At 52.0% G+C, this 24694-nt stretch overlaps 1 protein-coding gene across 2 annotated transcripts in view; it reads right to left on the bottom strand.

Annotated features, from left to right (window-relative positions):
• The window catches only part of Smad7 (SMAD family member 7), a 26272-nt gene extending 3271 nt beyond the window's left edge, over positions 1-23001 (bottom strand). Inside the window, exons 1-3 of one of the 2 annotated variants that reach the window (XM_055622879.1) lie at positions 22385-23001; positions 20982-21035; positions 16051-16125 (exon numbers count right to left, since the gene is read on the bottom strand). In XM_055622879.1, the coding sequence (XP_055478854.1) occupies positions 16051-16125; positions 20982-21035; positions 22385-22997 (742 nt within the window). In that variant the 5' untranslated portion in view covers positions 22998-23001. The remainder of the gene's footprint in view (positions 1-16050; positions 16126-20981; positions 21036-22384) is intronic. The other variant, XM_055622880.1, reaches the window with a different exon arrangement.
• Positions 23002-24694: the final 1693 nt, after the last annotated feature.

Here is a 24694-nt window from a genome sequence, read left to right as displayed (position 1 = left end):
TGTGTGTGTGTGTGTGTGTGTGTGTGTGTGTGTGTGTGTGTGTGTGTCCTCAAGGTCTTTGTTGTTTCTGGGCTGCCCCACGCAGGGGCAGGACCAAGAAAACTAAGCCTTGTTGGTAACGCAGGGCAGCTTGGTACATCAATCCATTCCAACTTTTATAGGCATGTCAGGACCTGGGAACCAGTCAGCTCCATTGCCTTTTTTCTTTTTTTTTAAAGCAGCAGCTAGTTTCAGATAGGACATCACATGTGTGAGCCTACATAGGTAGCCACACACACCCACAAACCCTGAGTGGCTGCCCTCTCTAACTGGCTGCCCCACTCCATGCCCAGTCACACACACAGCGGATGGGTGCCAGATCCCCTTCCCTGAATCCACACCCACTGAAAGCCAACATCACAAACCTGCACTGTCCCTGCTCCCACAGCCATGAACCTACATCACAAGTATACAAGACTACGTGTGTGTATATGTGGTGTCTGTGCCTGCATACTCTAGAGAAAAAAAAAAAGTAAGAAAAGAAAAACAAGAGAGGGACAAGGGCTCCAAGCAGAAGGTGACTCATCAGGCATTAACTTGTTTCTGCAAAGTATCCATCAACTGCTAATAAACGAGTGAGCACTGGCAATCTTTGAACTTTCCTTGCAGAGTCCCTCTGCTCAGCTCTCAAGGCCAGGCCAACGACCCCTAATGTCCAATGAAGTAAGACACTTCTGTCCGAGAGACTACTCCCAAAGCATGTGTCCCAAACAGGGACAAGGAACCTGGCCAAGGAAAGGAAGACTCAGGGAGTGGCTGAAAGGAGGTTGGGGAGACTATCAGAGGGGCCTCACAAGGCTTTGTTTTATGCGCCTGGCCCCACTGAAACCTGGCACCAGAGAGCAACGGTAGGGGGAAGGGAATGAATGAAGGAAGGGGGAGGGAGGGAGGAGGAGCCTGGGATCAAGTTGCTCCCCATGCCAGGCCTGCTGGCTTCCTCAGCACTGCGTGAGGGGGGTGTTGAGGGCATGGGGGGGCGTCCTGTCTGCCAGGCAAGCCCCTGGGGCAGAGCAAACTGGGCAAGGCTGGGGACTGAGGCCTGTTCAGGGAGAGGGAGCAAGGAGGGAAGCTTGCCTGAGTTTCTCTTTCATCTACACAGCCACTCTACCCAGCAATTTGCTGCTAGACATCCCCAGGAAAAAGCCCTTTTCTGTTGAGGTTAATGGCCCAGCCCAGATAAATGGCAGTGTGTGGGTGTCCCCTGGGGCACCTCAGGGAGACCCCCAGCTTGCTCCTCCCAGTTTCTAGCCCCAGCCGCAGCTCTGCACCTACCTTTGCTCCTGAGCACAAAAGCACGCAAACCCCTCAGTATACCTCCGCAATGCAGGAGGCCACACCTCCTGAGAGCCCAGGAAGCCACACACACAATGGCCACATGCCGATGGCCACCCTGGCCTGAAGACTGGCTGGTTCGGCTCACTTATGGGAAGGTTCATTTTCTTAGGAACAGTTACCTGTATTGGGCCCACAGCGCACAGTCTCCCAACAAAGGTTAGGGGAGGTATTTCTCTCCTAGAGTTTCCCAGGGCCTGTGAACAGGGCCTGCAATGTCTTGGTCACCACAAATGGAGGGGGAGAAGAGACAGGAAGCCCAGCTCTGGTCCACTGCTCATATTCCCAACACAGACCCACTCATGCTCCTCAGCTTCTCCCGGCTTTATAACCTTTCCGGTGTTTTCAACTTTTCCTCCCCAGAAAACCGTACAGGGGCTTGTTTTTTAAACTGCATTCATTTTAAAACATCCCAAAGAAAAGCTACGTTGTAAAAAGCTCACTAATCAGATGCCTGCTCACAATTTTTTATTACACCTGAGGGGATTTTTGGAGCAATACCAGAAAAATGCTGAATCTGCCTGAAGTTCCATTAAGGCGTTTGCCCCTCCCCTCCCACATTTTTTTCTTAATGCATAAAATCTTTCGGGGAAGTACAGACTGGGAGGACTTTACAGTATCTGCACAGGGAAGACCACTGAGCAAGGAGAGCTGTCAGCCCAGGCACCAGTTTTAACAGACACTTGTAGACCAGATACTCATGAAGGACTCTTGCCCTTCGGCCTCAGTGGCACAGGGTATTAGAACCCAAGCCCACGCTGTTAGGAACAGAAGAATGCTCACCCTTTACAAACACACAGGGCTATGAAGAAAGCCTGTTAGGTAAAGGTGTCGATGACCAAGCCTGGCAACCTGACTTTGATCCCCAAAGCCCAGATGGTGGCTGGAGAAACCAGCTGTCCACCGACCTCTACATGGCACACTTGTGTCCCCTACACAATACAAAGATGACACGGTAAGCAAATAACTAAAATTTAAAAGGTGTGAAGAGAGATGAGGAAGAACAGAGGGAGAGAAAGGCCAAGTGGGGGGGGGGGGTTCCAGCTCATAAAGCCAAACATGAGACTACAAGGCCATCCAGAAACAAAGGGATTCTGGTAACAAATACACCCAACAATGGGCTCTACATACAAAACAGGTACCGATGGGGAGACGAGTCCCAGGGTTTGGGCCGTCTGCCACAGAGAACAAACAAGGCTGAAAAATAAAGCCAGAATGAACACAGCCACAAGAACTGGCACTCACAAGGTTAACTGTGCCCAACTGCCAAGACAAGGGGTGGCTGGGGTAGCCGATGGCAAAGGAGGGGGTCACCCACTCTCACCTCTGTAAGGCCCTTGATTATAAGCGGTATTTTTCTGCCCAAACTCAAGGGTATGATGGCCTGTGCATCCCTTCTGCACAGTCAATCCACACGAGAACGGTGATAAGCATTGTTCCCGAAGGCCTTTCCACGCAGGTCAGGAGCCAACAAAGAGCAGAGAAGTAGAAACAAAAGCTGGGCCCAGCAACATGAAACAAGCACTGACTACCACACCTTACCCACCACAGGTCAAGGTGCTCCTCCCTCAGCACCCAAGAGCCACTAGCCACCAAGAGCCACCCCGTCCTACATCTCAAAGGTTAGCGGCTCCATTGCCCTGTTCCTCCCCCGATAAGAAACTGGCTATTTATTCTGAGTATACCTGAGCCATTGCAGGACCAAGGATAAAGAGGACCCAACACCCAATCTAGGCTCACCCTGCATCATAACAAGGACACTTGGCCTCCTTCCCAGGAAGCAAATGATCAAAACCCACAACCAATAAGGAAAGCTACCCTATTCATTGACTTGAACCTGTCATGCTTACAAGCTAATTGAGAAATTGGATAGAAATACAACCCTGACCTCCAGAAGGTCCCGAGGCAGCTTGGGTAACTCTGGAGCAACTTACCTGTGTGAAAGCTGAAATGCTTCAGGTTAATTCTCCACCACTGAGACTCAGCCCCTGCCCCCCATGTCCCTTCACCAAGCCGATTAGAGTGAAGTGAGAAAGTGGTTCTCACCCCCACCCCCACGCTCTGCAATAGATCGATAATGGTGGCTGGACTGGGAGAAACCGTCAGAGGGTATTATAATCTCCTTTAAGGCCAGGGTGCTCAGTCAGATCCCTGGATCCGCCTGACCTGTCCCCAGTCAATCACACAGGTGGGAAGATAGTTCTAGACCAGTGCTAACACTTCGTAAGCACCTCTATGCACTGGTGCTGTTTTGGAAGGCCCAGGACATCTGCCTGAGGCGGCATCACCCCATGCTATACACTCAGGAAGAGGAACAAGTCCCAAGTCACATCCAAAGAACAAAGCTGGGATTGAAGCTCAGACTATCAAAAGGTGAGCTACCGGGCAGCAAGCTACCCCAGACCACTAAACCCCTAGTTCTCAAAGTCCTCTCCCATTGCTCCAGGGTCCAGCTCCCTTAAGCCAAGAAGAGCGAAGTGCAACAACTTCCTAGCCAGCAAGTCACTTTGCAGCTTGCTCTTCCAGAAGTCATCTGTCTGTCTGTAAATTATACGAAGGCAGTTTGAGTAAAGTGAGCCCCTAGATTCATTCTGGCCCTGCTTGTCTCTGGATGGTTTTGTGGTACACAAATGTGACCCGACCTATCAGTACTCCCCAAGCCTGACTCCACCACAAACGTTTAAGAAAACCTCTTCGGAGGAGAAGGGCACAGCTTTGCATTTGATTTGTAAAAACAAAGCAGCCTAAAGAGAAAAGCTGTGAGTCCAAAAACAAAAACAAAAAAAGCAGAGTCCCCAAGTCAAGGTCTCTTCCTAGTATCCCATTTTCTGGTGCCTACTCAGGCTCGGAGTTCGAGGCTTCTCTCCTGCCACCCTCTTGCTTCCAGACAGCCTGCTGCTCTATGGACTCTCAGGAACTTGGTCCTCACTGACAAACCATGATCATTAGTTCTGAGGTGTCCTGCCATGCTCCCTGCACTGGTCCCACCCAAAGCCCTGCTTATCTAACTCGGAGCCCCCAGCCGGGGGGGGACGACCCTCCTTAGAGCACTAGTTAGCCACCAGAGGCTAAAACCGGGGGTGGCACAGGGCAGAGAAGGAAAGCCACACAAATCAAAAGCTCCTGTCTGTCTGGCCAGTTGGGCTGACGCGGCTTTCTGTGGCCCTGTGTTCAGCCATGCAAATTATAACATGTACCCGGTTTCTGCTGCTGTCTGAGGAGACCGGCTCTGCCCAGCTCTGCCCAGAGAGGCTCAGAGGAAGGGTGGGGACTCCCAACCCAGCCAACTCCATTCATAATATTTACAGTAAATGGCCTCTCTGGCTGCTCTTAAGTGTACATCCAGCCTAATTACCTCTTGAGTTTGACTATAAGGCTCTTCTCCTCCCCCTCCACGATGTATGACCAAGTTCCAACCATGAACCCCAGAATAACTCAGCAGCCATCTCCTGTGACAGAGCTTTTTCTTTTTTTCTTGAGCATCCGGCACCCCCGAATCTGCACAGTAGTATCTACTCACCTGCTTATCTCTTTGGTTATGGACCTGGTCGACTCCCAGAAAACATGATCGGGGCAATCATGCCACAGAGTACACTTGTTTGTCCAAGAAAGTCATCCCTGTTAAACCCAGCCCCTCAGTCACCCACCTGCTGCATCTAGAGAGTCTGGAGAGCCCCTAAATTCCAAATCTGGGTTCTTAACCGCACAGCGCCTGCACTGGACTCGGACAGATGTACACCCAAGAACCTGGCCACCGGAGTTCTCTTTGCCTCTTTCAGTCATCATTCTAGTAAATGTGTTAGCTGTGTGCTAGAAGCTCAGTACAAATCTTAGTACAGTATGATATGTACAGGTACGAAATGCCACAATAAAGCTCATTACTTTGCATGCTAACTTTAAAAAATCTTGTTTCTAATATAAATGGACACACTGAATCAGTTTCTAAAAGAGTAAACATTCTCAGACATACAGAACACAAAATCATCTTACTTGTTTCTGCCCTAAACCTCACTTTAATAAATAAAGGTCCCAGTCCCCAAAAGCAGCCCACTCTCAGCTCCAACTCTCCACTCAGGTTTTTCTAGAGGGCAAGAAAACTGTCAGACGACTGGAAAAATAGGGAGAAACAAGCATCCTTTTCATCCCTCTCCTCCTCAGGCTTCCCTTGTTCCATAACAATTATGAAAACTGTTGGATGGGAAGGCATTTTGAATATTTACGGCATTCCAGCCAATAAATTCCAGCGCAGGATCTGATGGAAGAAAGGCTTTCCTCTCCAGCAAGCTCCCTCGCTGCTCCCTCCCCTGTTCCCTCCCAGCACTCATTCCTCTTTTCTTTACAACCCAGGACCAGGGCTGGCCAGGCCAGGGCTGCACTGTACTTACAGGGGAAAAACAACTGAAAGACAGCCTGGAGACAGAGTGCAGACTGGAAAAGTTAATCATTACTTCTGTCTGCTTCTGTAATCTAATCTCCCCAGCTTGGACACACTCACAGCTCAGCCATCCCAGCCCTTTCACCCCCAAAGCACCCAGGACCTCCTCGACCTGCGCCTCCCCAGCCTACCCTCGGGCCCCACCCCTCCAGTACCCAGGGCCAAGGGAATGCGAGAGACCGCTTCCAGTGCTACCACAGGGATCTGAAGCCTGCCCTGCACGGCTGCCCTGCGCCAGAGTGGCCCACAAGACTATCTCCTGGCTTCACACAATGCTCCAATCCAGCTAGTACATTAGCAGTCCCCCAGCCACTTTCTCTTTTTCCCACTCAAAAACTAGTGATTTGGTAATTTTGTTAAATGTGTTTGACCACAGAAAGAAAAGAATAGGGTCAGCAAGGCAGACAGCTCACTGGTAGGGTGCTTGCTTTGTGCTGATGACCCTGGGTTCAATCCCCAGCACAGGAAAGGAGGGGAATCCCCGTTCTCCAATGTATCTATGGACCACCGTGAGGCTGCCATACTACACACGGGGTTTTAGAGCTAAACTACCCTGAATGTATGCAAATAGTAGCATGGGTACATTCAAGTAAGCCTCAAATCCAGGAGTCAAAGCAAAGATCTTAGGGTGAGAGGGGGATTTGGTGACCAAGCCTAGGACCTTACTTCACAAATAAGAAAACTGAAGTCCAGAACGAACACGAACACGAACGAACACACACACACACACACACACACACACACACACACACACACACGGCCCATATGTGGCCAGGCTCCTCTACTCTCAGTCCAGAACACACACACACAAAAGGCCCATGTGGCCAGGCTCCTCTACTCTCAGGTCACAGTAACTTAGTCTCTAGGCCCTACAGGATAATAGCCTTCTCCTGGAACAGCAAATGTATGGGAGAGGGGGAGGGGAGCAATCAGGGCACTTCTGACTCTTTCAGGAAGTAACCCCAGAACTGGAGATGGGGCCCATCTATCTTGAAGTAGTAGGCACACCCAGAGCACAGAGAACTTTTTCTTTTCCCTCTCGGTTACTGATTAATGAGGGGAGGGCCAGTGGTGTCTAACAGGCAGCCAGCCTGCCATGGGGCTGACAAGAGTCCCCGATCACTGCAGCACAACTCACAAACAGCTCAGGTGGCCCTCACTTTTCCTAGGAGCTAGGGATAATGACCTAAGCTCTCCACCCAACCCCACGAAATGCAGGCAGGCAAACCTGGCACAGACTGCCATCACCTAGGTTCCTGTATTCATTTGTGTCTGTTGAGCGAAGGTCCCAGATTTAAGAGTAAAAAGACTATAGAGAAATTAACGAGTACAGGAGCCACCAGCAGCAGTTACTGGCCTGGTGACATGTGTGTATCTTGGCTAAGAGAAAGCTCTACAAGGTGAAATTAGACTTGGGACCAGTTCTTCCCTTTCTGCTTTGAAGCGAGCTCCCAGTTAAACCAGCTCTCCCAGCCTTCTACCCCGCTCCTGGGGGTGGGGGGAATACACTAGAGAAGCAACTAGGATAATTCAATTAGCGGGTCCTCAGAGCTCACAGAGGCCTCAGGTAGTCCCCAGGGAACCCAAGGGGCAAGATGAGCACAGACATGAAACACCTTGATAAATGCATTCTTAGATTATTATGTGCAAGCGACCCCAAGCCAATCACGGCCTTACTCAAAGAGCCTGAGACCCCAGAAATAGTCTCAGGCTCTGAAAGCATGCCACCTCTCCTGTCAAAATACTGGGATACTGTCCCACATTGTCTGTCCCCTTGGTCGTTTCCAGCAGCCTGTGGTCCTAAGTACTAACAGGGGGTCTGCAGGATGAGCCAACACCACGCCTTTAATGACTGCTATTATCAGGCAGCAAGCAGGACAGGCTAAAACCAGGCCAAGGGGAGATCGCTATTTATCTACAGACTCTGCTGTGATTCAGTTCTCAACAGAAGCAGAGGCAGAAGCCGGGCTGATAAAATCCCTGCCTGCTCCACCTCCCAGAGAGCCATCCCAGCACCTCTGTTGGACAGGCCAACTTTCTAAGAAGCTGCCCCTGCCTTCAGGGAGGCTTCTTGTCCAACTTCCATCCTTTGAGAGCCCAGACAGACCCTCATCCTCCACACTGCACAGGGCCTGGTGCATGCTAACTGCTCGGAAAATATCTGATTAATGAATAAACAAGACACACTGGCTTCTTCTAAAACAACTGGCCCCCTTGGCTTCACACCTGGAGGAGGAGAGCATAAATGCTCACACCTGAGAATAGGAACGGACAGTGTGCCTCTCCAGCAGGGCCAGTCAGGAGGCCATGGCTTGTCTTCGACCCTATGAAGTTGGAAAGGAAGAGAGGCTCCCCTGCTCTGTGCTGAACGGATGCCCAGCCAGTGGCGGCACAGGCTGAGAGGTATTTCCAAGGTAGGCGCCGGCCAGGCAACCTCTGCGGGCACACCACCTGCCCACAGCATTCTGCTTTGGCGTCCTGCTCTGTTTGGACAAGTTACCCTCAGCAAGTGTTCAACAATGCTTTTACACACCCCAGGGCTCTTGTTGTGTTATGAAAACAAAACAAAGCACGCTAAGGAAAAAAGCTGGGGGGAGTGGGGGTGAGAGGGAGGGCAGAGCAGCCAGCCACACACAGTCTCTTTCTTTCTGGTCTTCATCTCTCTGGCTCCGGGCAGCACTGTCTCATATCCGAGCCATCACAACAAGGGCATCAAAGAGAGGACGTAGCTCCCCAGGGATGAATTCATGGATGCTGTCTCTTGTCGACCCCTCCTCCTCTGACGGAGAGGCTTCCTGAAGCATGACCTACTTAAATAGCTGTACGATGGACTATGAAACCCCTCGTCCTATCCTCAGGGAGAGTAAGAAGGGCATAACATCCAAACCTGATGTCAGGTTCCTCTCCAAAAAGACAACTGTGGTGTGAAAAGGCTGAGGAGTGGAGTAAATTCCTACCTACCCTTACAAACAAAAACAAAAACCAAAAGAAAAAAAAAAATTTTTTTTTTTTTTGCAAGTTAAAACTGAGCTAATGACACTGGGTGGGGCTCAGTGCTCAGGATGCCAAAGCCAAACCAAAATTAGTTCCCAGCCAAGTGCTGCTTGGCCTCACCATTTGGGGAAGGAAGCTGAAAAAGTCATGAAAGATTCTTCAGTAAACTGGGAAATAAGGCTGCAGTTAACGTTTCAACTGAAGGTGACCCTTCTGGTAAAATATTTTTTTAAATAATAAAAATAACATAAAGTTCTCAAACAGCCTTTCTTCAAGAAAATGGTCTAAAAGTTCTCATGGGACTAGAAGGGAAGACGGGGGGAAAACAAGGGGGCGATGCCAAGCAGTTTCCTCAGCTACCCTACTTTTCATGAACCCCCCTTTTTTCCTTTCTGGAGTTCTTTTCAAAAAAAAAAAGATGATGCAATTTCCTGTCTTGTCCCAATATTTCCTGTTAACTAACAAGGTGAAAGTTATCACTGTTTTAAATGACTGTCCTAACTAAACTCCATCAAAGCCACCTTTCTCTGCCCAGTTCCCAATTTACTACAACCTGTCTCCACGTTAGCACAGAAATAGTATTGTTTTCCACAGCTTTAGGAGTAGGCAGGCAATACTTCTATGGTGGCAGCTTCCTCCAGGAACAGGGCCAAGGGCTGGGATCCCCAAGGTGACCTCATGGGGAGAAGCAGAAGGGCCAGGGGAGGTGATACCCACCTCCGAGCAACGTGTGGAGTAACTGCAATCAAGGGAATGCAGCCTTCTTGGTGTGCTAGCCACTAAATTGAGGACTGTGCCTCAGCAGTTAATAATATCTTCCCTCTGAAAATAGCCCGAAGAGGAAGCCTCCGTGTGACAGTAGGCAGGCGGCCAGATGCTGGGCCATTCAATCCTCACAGAGAAAGATGCTAAGGCCAGTGGCTGCACTTACAGTACCCTCGCTCAGACTCCCGTCAAAGGGGCACCTGACTGCTCCGGAACATAGGGACGTCGCATGGACTGTGGGCTTTGGAAGCTGGCCCTTGGGCCCTCTCTGGCTCTGTGTGACTACCATGGGCAGGCCCCAAGGACACGGCATCTGGGGAAAAGCAGGAATAAGCATACTTCCCCCTACCCCAGACAGAAAGGTCAGACTCGGGGAACAAACTAAAGGAAAATTCCCATTTAAGGTTTCCGAAACTTGCATGGAAACTGGCAGGTTGAAAACTCTCCAGTGAGCAGAAGGTGGTGGCGCACACCTTTAGTCCCAGCACTCAGGAGGCAGAGGCAGGAAGTGCTCGGAGTTTGAGGCCAGTGTGGGCTACACAGAAAAACTCTGTTTGGAAAAACAAAACAGAAAGGAAGGAACTCAACATGAAGATGCAAGGTAGCCTCTGAGAGGCCTGTTTCCTGGCTACCAGTGTGCCAACAGTCCCAGAGATCTCTAGGTGCTATGGAAACCAGCAGAGCTCATCAGCAGATCCAGCACCGGCCACAGTCTCTCCTTACTAGTCACTGTTGTTCACTGATAAAACAACGCTCGCATACATGTCAAAGCTGCTACGGGCCACATTTGTTAAACACTGTGGTAAAACACACCCAGCATGAAACGCACTGAGCTAATTCACTGGACCACACCCCCCCCCCCCCAAAAGGAACCGGTCCTCCCAAGGTTACTTCTGCAACCAACAGAGGCGTGCAGGTAACCAAAGTTTTCCACAAACTGTTTCTACAACTGAGCAAAAATCTCATTGAGAAAAAAAACGCAAGCGGTTAGAGAGATGGCTCAGCAGCTAAGATCACCAGCTGCTATTGCAGAGGACCGGGGTTCAGTTCCCAGCACCCACTTGGCAGGCGCACATCTGTCTGTAACTCCAGTTCCAGGGGACCTGACCTTTACCAGTAGCAGGCATGTACGTTTTGCACATAGATCCCACAGGCAAAACACTCATACACATAAAATAATCTAATCCAAGGGAAAAAAATTTTTTTGGAGACAGAGTTTCTGTGTATCCTTGGCTATTCTGGGCTCGATTTATAAACCGGGCTGGCCTCAAACTCAGAGATCCTTCTGCCTCTGGCTCACCTAGTGCTGGGACTGCAGGCGTGCACCACCTTACTAGCTATGAAAAAAGAAATTTTTAAGAGAAAAAGCTCAAATTCAAGGGATATTTGATCCTGGGCATGAGCAAGCCCAGTCTCCCTATGTAGCACTGGCTTGCCTTGAACCCAGAGATCCGCCTGCCTCTGCCTTTGGTAATCACTTATTTTTGCCAGGAACAATAAATAATAGCTTGTGTGGCAAGACGCTTGCCATTAAAAACATCCTATTTTGTCATATAAGCTGTTTAATTTTTTTTTTTTTAACCCTGTGAGTTTTTGTTTTTTTCAAGACATAGTTTCTCTGTGTAGCCTTGGCTATCCTGAAACTCCATAAACCAGGCTGGCCTCGAATTCACAGAGATCCACCTGCCTCTGCCCCCCCTGAGTGCTGAGATTACACCACTGCCCCCGGCTGCTGTCTGATATTAATTTTAAAAGGATTCCCCCCCACCCTTTTTTTTAGATAGTCTTACCATGTAGCCCTAAATGCACTGGAATTCACTGTGTAAGACCTTGCTGGTCGCAAACTTAAGAGTGCTTCTGCCTGCCAAGTGCAGGGATTAAATAAAGCGTGTACTTTCCGTGCCGCTCAAATCCAAAGCCTCCACTGAAGTGAACAAAGACCAACGTAGAGGAAAGGGTTACAGCTCGCAGTGGAACGCCTGCTTACTGTGCTAGAGGGTCCACACTGGCCCCTAAATGCTTCAAGGAGGAAGAGAAAAACACCCTGTTACGGCATTCCATATAAGAGAATTATTATGGAATTAATATGGAAAGAAGCAAAGGAAGCCAAACTCTGTTGTGAATCTATGACACTTCTTCCTTTCTCTGCTGCTGGCCCCAGAAGTTCTCAAAGTCTACAGTGGGCTCTGCTGAGAAGAGGCCCAACCAAATGGGAGTTGCGGGGAGGCTGTTTGCAGGACCACAGCCAAAGCCAACTGCTACCCTAGCTTGGCCTTCTTGGGCCCTTCCCCCTTGCTGGCTTAACTGGGTTCTGCCTGGGGACAGGATGGAGAGGCAGCAGCCATCTAGTCTAGCCGGCAGGGCAGCCCAAATTTGCTCCATAGATTTTTTACATGCTGTCACCCTGCATTTAACCCCTGCCTGACTACCTCATTCTTTTCAGGACAAAAGAGGTTTATCAGGGAGTCGTTCTCCAGGGGTGGGGCCCATGACCTCAGGCCCCACGGAAGAGGCCAGGCAACAGCTCTACTGCTGCCTAGGACTGGTCTGCATCAGGGCGTGGGTGAGCATCAGGTGAGCCGCCCTAGCCTAGAGCCATCAGACTCACTTGGTTTAAAGAGATGCAGACTGGATTTCTCACAGTGGCCCAGAGGGAACAGGTGGTCACTGCTGGCCACTGCGCTAGCCTGATTCCCCCTAAGCCCGCCCTTTGTAACAGCTGCGAGCTCATTAGTGTGTGCTCCACTTGTACTTCCAAGGGTGCTAGAACCCCACAGCCAAACCAGAGCTTACCTGTTCCCAGGCATGAGGAAGACATACATACTGGAAACAGCAGACGCCTAAAGCCCAAACTAGGATCCTGGTTCAGTATCACAATTTCATGACAGACAATAAAAACTCCTTCACATTTAGCTGAACAGTGTTCCTGGGATCAGAGTGCATCAATCTTTCCTGAGCTACCTGATGTGAGCCCAAGTCAGCTGCCTAGGCCTGAGGCAGGGCAGCATTTCAGATTATGTATGTTTTTGAAGGCTCTCCACAGACATTAAGGCAGATAAATGCCAGTGGGGATCAAAGAGGAGACAGACCTGTCCTTGTAGTTGACTTGGTGCAGACTCAAAACCTCTCCACCCCAAATCTGGAAACTAAAAGCTATGACCTTAAAAAGCAAAGGAACTACCCCCCCACCCCTCCACATAAATAAGCATGACTATAGACAGGAGATGGGGGTTTTTCAATGACCCTAAGTCTCCTGCATGCGTTCAGTCTTCAATGCCCATCCCTCCATCCCATGCCAACCCCTACCCTCAGTCCTGCGGAGATGCTGAGCGCCTATAGGTGACCCCCTGCCATCTCCTCCACTGAGCTCTTGACAAGTTTCCCAGCTATGTCAGCTCTTGCCAAGGTGGATCTCCCTGACTCATTCAAGTTGAAGCAGCAGCAAGGGCCTGACCTGGATTTGCATGCCTTTCAGAAGACATCAGGGCCCAGAGACAAGGCTACACTCAGGCTACCAGACGGCAGTTCTGAACCAACCCACACCCCAGTCCCCACATAACACACAACTTCACGCAGAAACCATCTCGTGAGAGCAGGACCCCAGATTCTCGCAGACCCTGCCTGCTGGCATGGCATCTCCATGCTCAAGTGTCAACACATGAGCTTGTCTGTCTGTCTGCAGCGTGAGTGCACACACAAGCTTGCATAGAGCAATCCATCTGTCTCAGAGAGCCGGCTGTCAGAAATGAAAGTACAATCTCCTGGAACCAAATTACCGCCTTCTAAAAATGTCCCGTTTTCCCAGACTGAGGAAACTTGCAAGGGTGGGGTGTGTTTCACTGCAGGTCCCTGAGGACCTGGCCTGTCATCCCCCTGCCCTCCCCTCCACAGAACCACACTGCAAGGCTGGAATTCCAACCTGAAGCCAGGGTGCTACTCCCCGCCCACTCCCCTTCCTCCTGCTGGCCCTCCGAAAGGGCGCAGGAAAGGGAAGGGCCAGCCTTGGAGTCACCCCTGCATTTCAGGAGGGGCTAAGGCCTTTGAGCACACCCCACCCCCATCTCCAAGGCACCACATTTTCACATTTGGCTGTTTTCTCTTTCCCTTCTTCCCTTGCCAAGAGAATCAAGCTCTGGCTCACACTGCCGACCTTCCTCCCACCCTAAACTGAGCCCCATTCATTAAGCCTGCTCTCGGCCTGGGCAGGACAGGAAGGAAAGCAGCACACAGGGCCTGTGAAAGAGACTCCCAGAGGTTATTTCGGGGGGGGGGGTGTCAGTGCCCCCCACCTTGATTGATGCCCGTCCTGCTCTGGTCCTGCCTCACCCCAGCATCCTAAACAGGAGCCCCTTCCCATCGCCTCTGGCCTCATTCAGCTCAACCTCCGAAAAGCAGACACATCTAGTCCCCAACCCCCACCCCCAGCAACACCTCTGTGAAGAAAAAGAGGCTTGGCCTTCCAGAATGCATAAAACCCAGGCTCATGAAACCACCTTTTGAGGATATTCATGGGACAAAGAGCATAGTTAGCATCTCTCTGCGTCTGCCACCTCTCCTCTAGATACCCCCCAAACTGTTGGCATCAACCCAAAAAGTTCTTCCTTTGACCTCTACTCAGACACATTATTACTACACGGCTCCAACTAAGTAGGGAACGAAGAAAGAGCTCCAACTTCGAAGCCTTGGGAATTAGTAAACCGAGAGCTAAAATTCAAAACAAATGCTCTTTCATGTGGAATTCCCCCCCCTTTCCTCTTTGCAGTTTTGTAACACCATCCTAGCAGAACCTCATCCATCTAAGCAGTTGCGATTACCGAGGGGACCTGGGGGCTGGAACACTAGAACGCTGCTTTGCAGCTTCTTTCTAGAACTGGATGGGCTTGGGGAACTTTGGGAAGCAGGGTCGGCTGACCAAGTCATGCTGTTTGGCTCCTAGGGCGGGGTGAGGGCTGGTGGTTCTCAGCCTGGGTGTCGTCATTTCCTCCAGTAGAGGAGACAGACAAGATGTTATCAATAAGACAAACCTTCCGAAAAGGCCCACTTCCCTTGCTTATTTCATGTGGTTTGGAGAAGTTGGGGCTCCTCCCTGCACACCCAGGGCTTAAAAAACTACAACGGACTAACAACATCCTGAGTGTGTTATTCCGTTCACATTCTGCTGCTCCTGCTCCTGCTTTCTTTCAAGAACTCTCACCTCATTTCAGCCTTAGAAAGCAGAGAAAGGCATACACACAGGCTCCCTCCTCGGCTGCTAGGGCCCACCTCCCTCCTCCCCCTGGGGTCCTTCTTTTCCTGCTCAGTTCTCATTAGGAGCTTTGAGTAAACAATACCCTCAGTCTCAGATAACAGTCAGAGTACACACTGCACTGAAATCAAAACAAACAGGGTCTTCTCCCTACAGCCATTCCCCAGCAGGCTCAATTCCTGGACGGGAGAGGCTGAGGTGTGGGTCCAGAATGGACTGTCCCTCAAACACACGGGGGAGAGAGAACTCAACAGTCAGTCATGAGGAGCCATCCCACCAGAGGGTGCACAGGCTTCCACTGAGGGATGCTACAGCAAGACCCAAAGGCCAGCTATGCTCAAAACTGTCCTGGAATTTCCCCCACCCCAGGTTACTTTTCCCTCTTAGCTTCTTCTTAAGAAAATAAATGATGACGTGGAAGGATGAGAGGAAAGGAAGAAAAAAAATGTTCTTAATTAAGAAAAGAAAGAACCGTCTCTCAGAGTGAACCTGCGGCACTCTCCTCTCATGTCCTCTGGGACCGTACCGCACAGGCTCTCCCCAGTGTATCTCCTCCAACCCTAGGGCTCTCCAGCACCATCTCTCAGGTCTTTGTGGGGCCCAGAGAAAGCTGAGGACAGCTAAGGTACCTACTGTCTACAGCATGCCCCTGCCCTTTCACTCCAGAACCCCATAGTCCACTGAGATCCAGCTTGCACCCGGGAAACGTGGCTCTGTCTCCTTCAAGGCATGGGTGCAAGAACAAAACAAGAGTTTAAGCACATGAGATCACGCCAAAGTTAACAAAGGAAGTAACTTAAGTCAGGGGCTGCTTAAGAAACCACGAGGAAAGGCAAGATGGCTCAAAAAGCAGCCACCACCAACCAAGCCTGATGACTTGTGTTTAATCCTGGGAGTCCACACGGTGGGAGGAGAAGCATCTCCTACGGGTTATCCTCTGACCTCATGTGAGTAATCACACACACATATAGACACATACTTAATAAAAACAAAGAATGGCCCTAAAGCTCGCCTCACACACCATCAGCTCTCAGCTGACTCCAGTTTCCCCATTCCTGGGAAGGGCAAGGTTCTGGCATGAAAAGGATCACAGGATGACAAGCTGAAAGGTGCAGTGCAGTCACCCAGGATGTATCTAGTTTAAGGCACAGGAGAACAATTCCAGACCAGCTGGGGTAGCGGAAGGCCACCTCCATCCCTTTAGCCTCAGCAATTTCTAGGAAAAGAGAAATCACCTTACCTGAAAGCCCCCCAGGGGCCAGATAATTCGTTCCCCCGGTTTCGGCGGAGGAAGGTACAGCATCAGGACAGTCTGCTGCAGAGTCAGAAAAGAGAGAAGTAAACATACTCTTATGAACACTCTGAACAGCATGAAAGAAAGACCACACATTCCAAAGGGCTGACTCGCAGCCACAATGCACATTATTAATGGTCTACTCGGCTTCATCGGCCAGCCTAAGACAGACCACAGTACCTTGTCACCAGTCTGGGCTCCAGGCGGCCAGTTAATCATTAGTCAAGTCAGGCTCAATCACAGTCTGGCTGGAATTTCTCTTCTATTACAAGTCTCCCATTGAGATCAGGTAATTCCCAAGGTCAAGGAAGGTTCGAAGTGTACTTTTCTCAACCCTGTTCTCTCTTCCCCCATCAAGCACAAAGCCTCCTTCCTCCTACTCCCTGAGACAAGGATCTTACCCTGGCCTTTAAAAAAAATTATTTTCCCTCCTAACCGAGATGCAGCAAGTGCGAGAATTGAGGAGACTCACTAGTTTCTATCAGTTGTACCTATTCACCTGTGTGTGTAGCCCATCGGGTCAAAAAGGAACCCAGCTGGAGGGAAGCATTCTACCTGCTTCCAAACTGGTCCAAACCCAACTCTGGAAACCGGCCCAGACAACCCCATTTTACAAGGCTGCCTGCCTCAGTACCTACACAATCTTTCTGGCACCATTTCCTCCCATTGTCTTTAGCAGACTTTAACCTGCAGATTCTGTACCCTCTACCTCTCCCTTTCACTCCCAGGTGCTCAGCACAATGACCTCAGATGGTAACAAGGACAAAGACAAATTCCAGCTGAGAGACACCACACAATTTCAACAAAACATAAGTAGTGCCCACGAACCCACAACTAATCAGTTCCCAGGACTGCAAACGCACAAGCCCCTTTAAGATTCTTCTGCGCCACTGCCAACGTCAAACTTCTTCCTAATTCCCCCAGCAAATTTGGCTCTGGGAAAGCAAATGCCCCATTGGTTTGTAGACTCCAGCTCTCCTACCCCAGGTTACCAGGCATTAGCAGATGTGCCTTTGCCCACAACAGTAAATAGTTACTCAAAGCAAGCAGCAGTCTAGAGGGATGTAAGCGGGACAGCCCTTTAGTGGTCCAGCTGCTGCCTTGAGGTCCTGTCAAAGGGGTGGTGATCACCAGGCCTGTCCAACACGCAGCCCCCCCCCCCCCCAGAAGTCTCTGATCCCTGAGGACCCCCTCCCCTCTGAGGCTTCTCTCCCAAAATCCTTCAGTGGGTTGGAAAGGGAGGCGGGACACTCAGGTGTCTAGCCCTTGCCCAGGATGTATTTAAAAATGAAAGAAAAACCTCTTCTAAACTGGAGTGGCTGGCAGGGGGATAGGAGAAGGTATACAATCCCATTTCTTCAGGGTAGAGGGCGAGTCCCACCAGGAACATTCAGCTTTACAGGACAGGCTTCAACCAATGGAAAACAATGGTGGGGGGGAGGGCAGGCAAAGGAGTCCCTTGCCATATGGTGCATGTCTGTACTTTCTAAATTACGATGCTGGCCCCACCATTTTGGCTTCTCGTTCCCCTCCTTCACTCACTCCCCCAAATGGAAGACACCCCACGGCCACTCCCCCAGCTCTGGCTGGCTACATGCCAGGGGCAAGGTGTATTTCAAAGGCAGAGCCTGGAGACCTCAGTCGGCGTGTCAGCCTGTCTCACATCAAAGGTGAGCCAGCTCCAGGATGCAACCACAAGCGATTTTTATGAAATGTGCTCTGCCCTCTGCATTGCCTTTGATCTCAGGAGGGATTTACACACGTTAATTAGGCCTCCCTACCACCCCTGTGATGCAGCAAGGTATTCAATAGGCACCCAGGTAAACTGAGGTGCCACTTGACTAGGCCAGGGGCCACCCAGGGAGCTGAGCCACCCCCACCCCCAATCTGTCCTATGCCAGGGCTTCCATTCTTAACCCTCTTCCCTGGACTTGGCCAGGCTGCGGCTGTCTCTGGTGTCTAGATTGGCTCCAAGCTATTCCTTAGCTTACAAAGGTCAAGTAGGCAAGACCTACATCCACCCAAAGACTCTGCAAAGAGAAATCTGGAGTCGGTTTCATCTTCCACCACTATCTCCTGCTCCCCAGAGCGCAGCCTGGCAGACAGCAGAGATGGGTCTTTCTGGCTCTCCTCTACCACTATATATTACCAAACACCTAATTAAGCCCTGTGTTCTGAGGAAGAAAGACACAACGGTCCTTCCCAGCAGTTCCTGACAGAAGAGCAACCCTAAAGCCTCGAGAACCTGTAAGGTTCTTTCCAGCCTAGTTCCTCTGAGCTTCCCGGACACTGCTTTGTCTAATGAGTGATGGAAGCAACAAGCGAACAAATAAATGAATGATCCAATCATTCATTAAAGGGACTTGGAAAAGTTAAGAGACCTAAATTAAGAGGGCCAGATGGCAGATGAAGATGCCAGCCAGCCGTTCTGCTGGGCTTTGAAGGCTGTACCTCGAGTGGCCATCCCTGCAGCCAGTCCCCACCTTTCAGTGGCAGACAGCGAAGAGAGAGAACAGAGCCCACCCAGGCTTGCTCTCAAGCATGCCCACTCTACAACGTGAGATCTAGGAACAAAATAAAGCACTTTTTTTTTTTTTTTACTTGTGGGGTAGGAAAGTGGAGGTACCTTCATTCCTTGCAAAAGCCACAGGTCAGAGCCACCTTTGCCTCTGGGTTCCAGGCAAGTCCAATACTCCTTGAAGACAACTGTTCTGGAAACCAGGTTCCAGGCCCTTCCAGAGGCTACAGCCATCTCAGAATCCCTAGTTCAACCTGCAAGTACCTCCAAAGGCTCCTTCAGTTCAAACACACCAGGCCCCAGCGCCCTTCCCTTTGCCTCCTGTGAGGCAGGACTTCATAAAAGGGATTCCCTCCATTGTAACAGTTGTTCATTGTAAAACCCTACTTCCTGTTTCACCTAAGTAACCCAACACCAAACCCTTCAACCTTAGGCTGGGAAAGAATATCTAAATCCCCAGGTCCAATGGGACAGCAAAGGCCCCTGCATCTGTCTAGCTACAACCACCCCTGGGGTCACCACAACCAGCAAAACCTGCCCTAGACCAGTCCCTTAGGCCAATCCCTAAGTCCACTCTGCTGTCTGGATCACTCCTCTCCGGGGGCTTTACTGTCACCCTCAATATGATCTTACACAGTGGTAGCCGAGTCTGGGTCTTTTTTCTTGTTTTAAGCAAAACATTTGGGGTGAGTAACCAGCTGCCTGGATTTCCTATTGGCAGGTTAATCACTTCCTATTGGCTGATCTGGGGAAGGTTGCTCCCCGCCTTGGAAATGGCACATTCCTGTCTTTGTGGCTTCTCTGTTTACACACATTTTGCTACCTAATGTCAACACTTGCTAATGAATAAATATATCACTCCACTCCCCGAAAATGAGGTCCTGGCCTGCCAGCATGACTGCTTAAATCTTGCGAACAGATTTACCCAGTATCTTTTCAGCAAATCCAAGAGCACATGGCCCTTCTTTTCTGGGAGTTTGGACGTTAGCGGAGCCTCTACCAGAGCTGTCTTCACCTCTGGGGCCACAGGAGCTTTGTTTCTGCTTAAGGTTAGCCCCCGCACTTGAAAGATGCGGAGGAAAAGCAAACCAAAAGAAGAGGGAACTGAGGCGGACCCCTGGAAAAGTGCCCTCACAGATCACTTCTGGATTCTTTAAGCCTCAAACTCGGGCAAGTTATAGTCCTTAAGAGTTTGCTAATGCCAGTTTAAAGTTTGTTGTAAATAGAGAGAGCCGGTTATCTTGTCATTAATGACCATTTATCTGGTGTTTTGTAAATCGAAAGAAAAATATCACACACTCTGCAGGCACCAGGCAAGCAGCAACTAACTCGAGGGAACTGGGACAGTGTGTGAAGATATGGCTAGCTGGGAATTTACTTACACATTCATAGTGTTTAATTACGACAAAGTCCCCGCAAATTGGGGGAGGGGGTAACAACCAAAACCCATGAAGCAGAAGGTCCCAAGAGCTAAATGGTGTCCAGCCTCCACTCTTCCTTCCCCTTGGCGAAGCAATGATGTCACAAGCATTTTTGTTGTAAGCACTAAATAACAGGCACAAAAACCAAAGCTTAAAGCTGGACTCGCAGCAAACGACTCTGTAATTCTTCCCCTGTAAGAAGGAAGCGGGACTTTGTCCCTGTTGTCATCCCCCAATCTGTTTTGCTGACCCTGTCCCCTGGCACTGTCAGCTCTAAGGGATGGGCCCTAGTGCTGCCAGCCAGAAGTTGAATGCAGACAACCACAACAGGGCTGGTGCCAGTCTCAAATGCACTTCTGCCCTGGCCCTCTGCCACCCAGTGAGAAAGCAACAGGCAGGCAGAGCTATGCTGAAAACTTTTATGGTCTCTTTACCAAGAATTCTGAGAACAGCCCAGGAGAAAGCCCACCTGTAGTTGACTGAAGAGGGAAAACCCAGCCCCCTCTAAACTTGTTGCATTTCTTCACCTCCAAGTGGGAACCTCTCCTCTTCTGAAACACTCCTCCATCCACTTAACCATCGCTAGCTACCCAGTCTTCTGGCACTTACAAAGCCTCAGAATGCTTCCCATCAACCTGTCCTTTTTGGCTCCCAAGACACTCAGTGGATTAAAAGCCTCCATGTGGTAAAGCTGAACTAACTTCCGTCACACAGTTCAAATGCATGAAAAAGGAACAACTTGTAAAATATATCTGGGGGAAAAAGCTATCTCTCTTTATGGGGAAAAAAAAAAAGTCCAATCACAAACAGGAAAATCCAAACTTGAAATATAGGAAAGCTGTAACTGCCTTGAGCAAGCCAAAAACCACCCCAGGCCCCAACTGAGACACAAAAACCAGGGTTCTAAGAAAAGAAAGGCTTGAAAATCAGCTACTCACCAGTTGGTTTGAGAAAATCCATTGGGTATCTGGAGTAAGGAGGTGGGGGAGACTCTGAAATCAAAAAAGTAAAAGGATATAAAGGCTGAACCATGAGAAACAGAGATAGAAACTTATGATAACTCAGGCATTCTTTTAGCCCAACTGTTTGTCTTAGCTGTGGGGGTTGGAGGCAGGGCCGCGAGGCGGTGATTGCCTTGATATTTAGCTGTCAGATAAACAAAAGAGGCCGCCTGGCGCCAGGCTCGGCGCTCCGCTCCTCCACGTCTGCGGCCGCCGCCGCCGCCGCCGCGCTCGGCTGGCCGGGCTGGAAACCACCGGCTGGGCCAGGGCTCCACCGACTGGGCCTTGCACTGAATACTTCGTAGGGTGGGGGTGCCTGGGGCTGCTTCGCGCCCTGGAACTACAGAGCCCGCGCCCCCGACCCTCCCCGCCTCTAGAAGCACAATTCATCTCCGCCCCCGCTGCTCTTTGGCACCCACGCACGGACCTGGGGATCCTACCCAGCCCACCTGAGAAAAAGCACCCCAACTGTGCTGCTGGTGAACTTGGAAGATTTGCGGGGAGCAGGATATGCTCCTCTACCCTGAGCACAAAGTAGGGAGAAGACAGAAGGCATGGAAGAGCTATCAGATACTATGGAGAGGAACCTGCCCAGGGTCCCAGCCTTGAAGTCCAGGCCCAGGGCAATTAAGGAGCAGGGACATCACCCAGATGCAGGGGGTTGGGGTGTCGGTCATTCTAAGGACCACTAATGGCATGCTTTTCTGTGCAAAATAAAAGTAAAAGTAGAGGCCACCCAACTTCTCCAGGCTACTTGTTCCTTCTCACCCTGCAGCTGGCACAGGCGAGAGTGAGTAACCAGTTCAGTCTCCATCCTACCCCTGGCCCCAAACCCCAAAGCCGTGAGACCAGGACAGTATCTGGGCCACTTGCACCCCACGTGACTATCCTTATTTACTAAAGGAGAGGAGACTTTTCAGCTTTTATAGCTAGTTTCTCCCAGCCTTCTTGGCGGGCTTGGACCGAATCCAACTCGGCCACACACCTCAACGCCTTTCCCGGTGCGGGGGAAGCGTGATCCCCACTTCGCTCGGCATCCCCTTGCTGACCCGGAAATGAGTCTCATTTTCCGCAGCAAGTCTGTTCAGCGTAAGCATAAGCAGTAGTATCCGTGGGTCCCCTCCTTCGGAGGGTGGACGGGGAGCGCGACAGAGAAAATCTTGAAAGGAAGCCCCAAGGAATGTCAGAGTTTTCCCCTTGCCCTTTCTCTGCTTTAGTTCCCTGGTCTCCTCCAGAGGGGGGGGGGCGGGGGGGGGGATGCTGTACACACAGCCTCGGGCATTTCTACCGGCACTTCCGCGCCAGAGGGAACGAAAGGTGGACACAGAACAACTTCTTACCTAGTTCGCAGAGTCGACTAAGGTGATGGGGGTTGCAGCACACCAGCTCGGGGTTGCTCTTCCCGTAAGATTCACAGCAACACAGCCTCTTGACTTCCGAGGAATGCCTGAGATCCGGCCACCTGAACACTTTGCACAGCAGGAGGGGGAGCGAGTAGGACGAGGGCGGCTGCGCGGGCTGCGCGCTGGCGGACGCCCCCGGGCCCAGCCTGCAGTCCAGGCGGCCGGGCAGCAGGAGGCACGCGGTGCGCGTACCGCCGCGGGACTCCACGGCCTGGAGCAGCAGCTCCAGCTGCCGCTCCTTGAGTTTCTTGAGCACCGAGTGCGTGAGCGCCTTCAGATCCGCCTCGGCGCCCCCGGTCGCCCCGGCACCCGAGGTTGGGGGATGGGGATGATGGTGACCTTTGGCACCTCGGACCGCCTTGCCCAGGCAGCAGCCAGCCCTGTCCGCGCCGCCGCCACCAGCCCCATAAGCCCGGCCGTCCGTCGCCCCTTCTCCCCGCAGCTCGCCTCCTCCGCCGCCACCCCCCACGCCCTCCTCCTCGTCCTCGCCGCCGGGCGCACGGCTCCTCCAGAGACGCCGGACGAGCGCAGATCGTTTGGTCCTGAACATGCGGGGCGAGGAGGCGAGGAGAAAAGTCGTTTGCCGGCTAAGGAGCGAACATGACCTCCGCACACCATGAAGAAGTCGGGCGCCGAGTTGGGGCAGCAGGCGCAGGCGACAGCAGCAGCAGCAGGGGCCCGGGCAGAAGCGGCGGCGGCCCGAGGGGCGCTCCGTGGCATGCGCCAGTCTCCCGGAGGCCGGGGCGCGCGCGGGGGCCCAGGGGCGCCCGCCGGGGGTCGGGGGCCTGCGCTTCGGCTGCCCCACCCGGCGCGGCCCGCGCCCTGCGCGGCTCTCTGGCCCCGGCGTGCCCCGGAGGAACGCGGCCGCCGCTTTCCTGGGGGCGGCCGAGACTGCCCCCGTCGACGCCTCCCCCCAAAGAGGCCCCCCTACAGTGGCTCCCGAGTGTGGGGCTCGCCAGCCTCGGCTTCCTACATGGAAGATCCTCGGGGGCAAAAAAAGAAAGGCGTTAGAATGAGCTACTGAAGGGAGGAAAAAAGCCTCTTTCCCCCTTGCTAAGCAACTTAATTTGGGGGTGGGGAGAAGCAGGCAATTAAAAAAAAAAAAAAAAAGCAGGCACACGATTTATTTTTTTTCTTCTATATCCTTAGTAACCGGATCTCCTCGAATTCTGTGCACGCGAAGACTCGAGGGTGGGGGGCCTCCAGACTTCACCCCTCGTGAGACGTCTGGAGGGTCTCTCAAAAACCCCAAAACCAAATACGCAAAGACCCCAATGAAAAAACACACCACCTCCTCGCACCTCGGAGGTCTGGGGGCCACCGGATGGAGCCCGGATTTAAAAGAGAAAATGTTTACAAAGTAAAACAAGATGTTGGAAGGGTGGGGGAAAAGAAAAACGTATCCACGAGTTACATCCCCCCCCCTTTTTTTTTTCCTTGCAGAAACCCGCCGGTCTTCCTTTCCTTTTCTTCTGCCCAAAATTAAAAAAAAAAAATCGTATTTCTTTTAATCCATAGAAAGGTCTGGCTGGGTTGCTTCAATCTTGCGTATCTGGGTGCTTTAGAGTCTCTGGTCTTTCCTCCGGCGTTCCCGGGGGCCCAGGTCCTCGGCGGGGACTTCCTCGGCGCTGGGGAAGCAGGGGCAGAAGATGCTGCGGCGGCGGCTGCGCCCCGGGGGGCTGTCAGCGCGGGGGAGGGCGGCGCGGCGGCGGGCTCCGGCGGGTCGCAAGCCCTCGCCCCCGAGGGCACAGGCGGCGGGCTAGCTAGCGTGGGGGCCCCTCGCCCTGGTCGCGGGTGGCCGCCGGGGCTGCCCGCATGAGCTGCTGGCCCGGACCCGACCGTGGGGGCAGGAGGCCCGTGTGTCCTCTCGCTGCCTCTTCCTCCGAGACTCTCCTCGTCGCGCCCGGGAGCCTCCTCGTCCCCCGTCCGCCCTCTCCTGGCGCTCGAGTCCTTCTGCCGCCGCTGGGGGCTCGCCGCGCCGCACTCAGGGACTCCGGGGCCGAGCGCTCGGCGGCGTGGCGCCGGCCAGCTGGCTGCGTCTCGGGCAGCTCTCTCCGGCGGGGCGAGCGGACCGAGCGAGGCGCCCGGCTGGCTCTGCTGGCGCAGCTCGGGGACAAGCTCCTCTGTGCGCCGATCAGCGAGCGAGTGTGCCCGGGGCTCGCCGCCTCCCGCAAGGCCTCCCGCCTCCGCCCCCTTCCCTCCCCCTTCTACCCCTCCCTCCCCCGCCCCCAGCCGCCGCCGCCTCCT

Source organism: Psammomys obesus, unplaced genomic scaffold (genome assembly GCF_907164565.1).
Source record: "Psammomys obesus unplaced genomic scaffold, mPsaObe1.curated_primary_1811, whole genome shotgun sequence".
NCBI classification, from domain to species: Eukaryota; Metazoa; Chordata; class Mammalia; order Rodentia; family Muridae; genus Psammomys; species Psammomys obesus.
The sequence above is the reverse complement of the archived record's forward strand: the minus strand, read 5'-3'. Positions and strand labels throughout refer to the sequence as shown.